Below are 6,000 nucleotides of genomic sequence, written 5' to 3'. Positions count from 1 at the left end.
TTTTTTTTTTTTTTTTTTTTTTTTTTTTTTTTTTTTTTTTTTTTTTTTTTTTTTTTTTTTTTTTTTTTTTTCCTGCTGCGGGCCTGCGAGGCCGAGGGCGCCCAGTTCATCTCCGTGCCCTTCGGGGAGCTGGACTTCGGGGAGACAGCTGTGCTCGACGCCTTCTACGACGCAGGTGAGGCGGCTGCCCTCTTCGCCCTCACCCCACCTGTCCGCTTTCCTGACCCTGGCCCGCGCCAGGGCCCCGGCGCCTCCCCAGCCTCGCCTCCCCTGACTCTCACCGCCAGCCCTCCCTGCCTTTCCGCGAGGGCAGAGTAAGTGGCGTTGTACCATTTTACAGATAAGAAAATGGAGGCCGCTGGCTTTTAACCTCGATATTTTTCGATCTCCTTAAACAGCAGTTGACCCAAGAAACCGCCCATACCCAGATGATGCAGAGCCCTCCTCCCCACCCAGCTTCACTTCCTCACTCCGGCCACGTCCCTCACAGCAGTGCGCGGACCCCAGCCCTAGCTACACATTAGAATCACCTGGGGAAATTTAAAAATTCCTCATGTCCAGATTGTATCTCAGACGAATGATCCCACAATCTGAGGCCTCGCGAGTTTTTAATGCTTTCCCAGGTGATTCCATTTTGCAGCTGAGAGTGGGAATCCGTGTGTGTTTATCTCTGTGTAGGGGAGGGTGCTCTTAGAAATGCCCCCACTGCTCTTTCCAGTACTTCAAGTCCTGCGGCAAACACACTCTGACAGTGGGGCTGTGCTCTACCACCGGTGTGACAGCTCTATTTTATCCCATAACGCACAAGCATTTGGGGGCTCCCGGTCTCCTCCCTTGCTGGAATACGATACTAGATCTCCAAGCTTGCTGTGATAAGCGTGTGGTAAGAATCCAGTCTTAAAATCGATACTTTCTGGTTGGCAAGTTTCTCCAGGTGTGGAATGGATTGCTGTTTGGATGTTTTTCCTTACCGACCCTTTGGAATCTATGTGACGAGCCTCTGGCACTTGGGTGACATTAATAAGCCTTGTATGTGGGACGGCAATTACCTGGTTTGTGCCTTGGTTTCTCCACTGGTCAAGAGGTGGTAACAGTGCCCACCCTAAGTCTAAAAGCATGTGAGAAGGTATAGGGGGAGTTTGAGAGCCCGGCCACAGCCCGCGGAGGCTATAAGCTGGGTCTATTGCCATCCATTGTCAGCCAGAGGCAACAGCGATCTGTTTTCTTCAGAGCAAGTCCTCCCCACCTGGAAGGGGGCGGGGTGTCAGTCTTGTTCAAATAAAGCGGCAGCTGAGCCCGCTGAAAACGCTCTCTTGACATTTCTGACCAGAGTGTCCTCCTTAGTGCTAAGTCTTTTTAGAAAATTCCTCGGGAGTCCACTTCACCCAGAACCACTCGGTTTTCTTGACTTCTGTTCCTTCTCCTCCGAAATTAGAGTTTGAAAAGACTCTTCTGTGAAAGGTTAAATGTTGCTTTTGCTGCACCGCACAACTGTAGCCTCTTGCCTGCTGGTGCCAGCTCTGAAGATGGGTGCGCCACAGCGCTCCTCCGCTGGGACGGGGCGTGGGAGCGCACGCGCGCGCGCCTGTGTGTGGGGGGGGAGAGCGAGAGCAAGCGCGCTACACGACAGGCACCTCACCTTTTCTTGCTCTGGGTCCAGCTCGCCTAGAATTTTCTGCATCACGTACCTCCTTTGGTTGACCTTGGCTTGGTCTTGACCAAATCCTTTCTCAGTACGTCATAAATAGAACTAAAAAAGAACTAGTAAATTCTTTTCATGGGTTTGACCAAGGATGTATGCAACTCCGGTTTATGGATTAAACAGAGGACCCTCCCCCACCTCTCCTGGCTTCCGGATCTCTACCACTCACGGACTTTGGGCATCTCCACCAAAACAAAACAACAGCAACAACAAAAACCCCACAGAAAACCAAATCTGGCACTTTTGCTTCTTTGTGAAAGTTCTAAAAGCACGCTGTGCAACGCGGTGGCCACTAGCCACAGGTGGCCGCTCATGCCGAAGTCAGCTTAAATGGGCTAGGTCAGTTCGTTATTTGCGCCAGCTGTACTGCAAGGGCTCAACAGGCACAGTGAAGAGAGCGTTCTCCTCATCACGGAAGGTCCCCCTAGACTCTGCTGTTCTAGAAAACCGCTTCTGGGGGACAGGACCAATTGAGCTGTCCCCAAATGTATTTTAGGGAGCCTGGTAGATGTGAAGTGTGAGTTCTTCCAGTCTCTTGTACTCCTAGCAAGGCTAAGCTGGGCTGGAGTGTGTTTTCTCACTCCTTGTGCAGTTTTCCGTGGTCCTATGTGGGTCTGGAGGAGAGGTTCAGGGTCGCTGGTGTCTGGGTGGTCTGATGGGTTGTGAGAGGACCAGTGACGCTGACGAAAGAACACTGACACGGCCACAAGCACTTGAAAAGGAAATCTGAAAATATTTGTAACATAAAATTTGCCATTTAACATTTTCATGCAGTTCGTTGGCGTAATGTACATTCACACTCTTGTGCAACCAGCACCACCAACCCTCTGCAGAACTTTTTCATCAGCCCAAACAAAAACCTCTGTGCCCCTTCAGTAACTTGTCCTTCCTCACTCCCCCAGCCACTGCTAACCACTGTTCTACTTTCTCCGTGAATTTGCCTGTTCCAGAAATTTCATATAACTGGAATCATACAGTATTTGCCTTTTTGTGTCTGGCTTATTTCACTTAACAATGTCCTCGAGGTTCCCTCGCACTGTGGCACATCGCAGAGTGTCCTTGAAGGCTAATGAATACGCCAGTGTTAATCCTGGCCTCTGCAGATGGGCTTTCGGGTCATTTCCACCTTTAGGCTCTTGTAGATAATGTCCTGATGACCATGCCTGAATACCTGCTCAAGTCTCTGCTTTCACTTTCTGGGGTATATACCCACCTAAGGAATTGCTGAGTCCTATGGTAATTTCATGTTTAATTTTTTTTTTTTGAGGGACATCCTGTTCACTTTTAGCAGAGGTCATGGTCATCCCTGTGTGCCTTTGGTCCGCAGAAGGATTAGCTTTTACTTTATTTTTTAAACATCTGTCCTCCGTCTTCAAAGATGAGAGTCTGGAATTTAGTCGAACTGTCAATTCAGTGAGGGTCAATCCCTTGGTTATTTCCAGTGCTTAGAAAACAAGACAGGTCTTCTTTCTTTTTTTCCCTAGGAAAAAAAAAAACCTTCTTGGGGATGTGCCTTGATTCCTTTTGTTTAAATGCCCTTGTATCTACTTGAACAGAATTCGGAGTCCTGACTTGTGGTCACTTATTGCACGTGCGGAGTGTATATACATGGAGCAGCCTGTCCTGCTTCTCCAGTGCATGCTGTGTGTCTTTCTAGGAGCTTCTCGGTGCTTGTGGACACAGCAAAAACCAAGACTTCCTGCAGAAAGGAAATCTGTGTAACTCCTGATTTCCCACACATTTTGAGAGGGAAATTCTGTTTCCCGGACACTATAGTTGAACACGCTTACTGTGGTATCAAATCTTAAACGGGGGTCTGGTTCGGTAGAACACAGAACACTTACCTCCAAGGAACGCATCGTATTATTGATGCCCGTTTACTCTTCAGTTGGTTGGGTGGTTAATGACTGATCTAACTTAGAGCCTCCAGCTGTGAGCTAATCTGTCGCCTTCTTGCCTTAGCTAGTAACATATCCAATGACAAGAACCACCCCTTTGATCAAGCCTTGTCCCTACCTGCCCTGGGGTGCAAGTTCTCTTCCCATTGCTGTTGGGTCTGGCTCTGCCTAACTTTGCTCCTCTCTGAACCTCATTTAGATGCTACTTTTCTGACCCAGGGGCCCTGCTTCTGAGGTATTTTTTTCAGTTATGTGCATGGTGATTTTACAGGTGGTGAGTTATTACCACCTACGGTAGGAAATCCTTGCACTTCCTGACTATCCAGTAAAAAGACCAAGGCCAGGGCTTTAGTCTCCAGATGAGCTATTTGGCTTTGCTCTATCCTGAGGACACCCCTTTTCTGGCTGGCTCACACAGAGTCATTGGGAGGATGCAAAGTGTGGTGGAGACTGCTGACTTACCAGAGATTCACGCTCCTAGTTGTGGCTGGACAGCGTGGACTACGTTTCCCAGCACTCTTTGAGTCTCACTGGGAGGCAAAACTGGTTCTGGCCAATGACATGGAAGTACAGGTGGTGTCTGTCGCTTCTGGGCTGAGGTGTAGCATATCTAGTAGTCCTTCCCGTACTTTTCCATGGTCCCCAGTGTAGACGATGGTGGTGGCTCAAGATGGAAGGCACCTGGATCCCTAAACTACTCTTTGGAGGGTAGCTGTTGGAGCAGGAATGTTCACTTAGGGGTTTGCATAAGCAAGAGAGAAGCTTTTGTTTGGTCAGGCTGCTAAGATTGGGGGGTGGGGGTTATCACAATAAGAGTATAACTTGGGTCACGAAAAGCGAGCACAAATGCTAGAAAGTCGTCTGCAAGTTGTGCCCTTCCAAGACGAGGTCAGGCCATATATCCCCTCATGTCCTGGATCCTCCCCGTTCATAATCTCTGCCGAGCGCGGGGCCCACACCCTGCCGCTGTGTGTGGGGAAGGCAGAAGACGTGGGCACCGCCGGGCTCATACCAGCTGTGCAAGGACACGTTCTCGCTTCTGTTTGGTTTCACTGGTTTTGGAGGCTAGGTTATTTTTTTTCTTTTGTATCAAATGATACTATGGTGATTCTGTTAGTTTTTAAGCTGACGGCAATATCAGGCTTTCTGCCAAAATACAATATGGCATGGTTTAAAGTGTGGCCGCCTCTAGTCCCTTTTGCTGCCCTTTCCGTGGCTTATGTCCAGCTTCTCCAGCTGTAATGTTACTTGTGGATTTTTTTTAAAGATTTTATTTCTTGAGGGTGAGAGCACGAGTGGGGAGAGAGGAAGAGGGACAAGCAGACTCCCCACTGAGCGGAGAGCCCGACGTGGGGCTCCATCCCAGGACCCCGAGATCCTGACCTGTGCCAGAGTTAGATGCTTAACCGATGGAACCATCCAGGCGCCCCATACTTGTGATTCTTCCTCAGGTTGATGTGTTGTGTGGCAAAGGCAGTGCCCTGCAAGCATCCGTGTCTTCTCCCACAGTTCCGAGTCTCCCTCGAGTTAGCTTGGGCCCTGGTGATTAGTGCTGGCCTGTGAGATGTGAGCAACATCAACAAGTATCACTTTGAAAGTGACCGAGACATTAGTGTGCCACCTCCATCTCTCTTGGCCTCTCTTATGGCATCCTCGAAGGTCATGTGTTCAAGATGGTAGTCAAGCCCCTGAAGTCTTGGGCATTTGTCTCCTGCAGCAGCATAGCCTAGCTTACCCTGACTAACAAAGCTGGCAATGCGTTCTGCTGGACATGGCTAAAGGCAGCTCTGCACTTTTGTGGGCTTAATCCACAGGTGCCTTGGCTTCTGCTCAAGAGCCTTAGAAATGCCTAAGGATGGCTTGTAATTGGGTGCATACTCTCCCCATCGCTCTGGAAAATGCATGAAGTTCGAAGGAAGCCAGGCCTGTGTGATGTGTGGGTTTGACGATTGTAGAATGTGCCGTGTGTGTGGCATCTCCGCGTGGTCGGGAGACCGGCCGCATCTGTTTCCAGCAGAATGTAAAGGCAGTAGTTCAACACGGTCTTCTCTTAAAACACTAAACATGGATAAGCAAAATCATCAACCTGGGGGTCAGTCTTGACCCCACCCCCTCAGTCATTGCCAAGTCCAGCCTATTGCTTCCAAAATAGTTCTCAGATCTGCTTGACTTAACTCTATATGCCCCTCCTCCCTGGTCCAGGCGTTATCTTCCCTTATCCACATTGCTGCCAACAGGCAACAGCTTTGTCACCGGCCTCTTGAGGCTGGGTCAGTCGTGGTGTGTTCCCCTCTGTGTCATCTCTGCCTAAAGCGTCCTCCGCCCTCACATCTCCATTCTTCCAGGGAGCCTTCACACACTCCTCACCTACTCTCTGCCAGCTTGGATCACACCAAGGTT

The 6,000-nt window shown here is 49.5% G+C and overlaps 1 protein-coding gene across 1 annotated transcript in view; it reads left to right on the top strand.

Moving 5' to 3' along the window:
• Window positions 1-69: 69 nt before the first annotated feature.
• The window catches only part of MAP3K15 (mitogen-activated protein kinase kinase kinase 15), a gene marked incomplete at its 5' end in the record, with an annotated part of 114,329 nt that continues 108,398 nt past the window's right edge, over window positions 70-6,000 (top strand). The window contains one exon of the mRNA XM_034649904.1: window positions 70-175. Coding sequence (XP_034505795.1) covers window positions 70-175 — 106 coding nt within the window. The remainder of the gene's footprint in view (window positions 176-6,000) is intronic.

Source organism: Ailuropoda melanoleuca, chromosome X (genome assembly GCF_002007445.2).
Source record: "Ailuropoda melanoleuca isolate Jingjing chromosome X, ASM200744v2, whole genome shotgun sequence".
Taxonomy (NCBI): Eukaryota; Metazoa; Chordata; class Mammalia; order Carnivora; family Ursidae; genus Ailuropoda; species Ailuropoda melanoleuca.
Note: the sequence above shows the minus strand (reverse complement) of the source record. Positions and strands in the feature narration are given on the sequence as shown.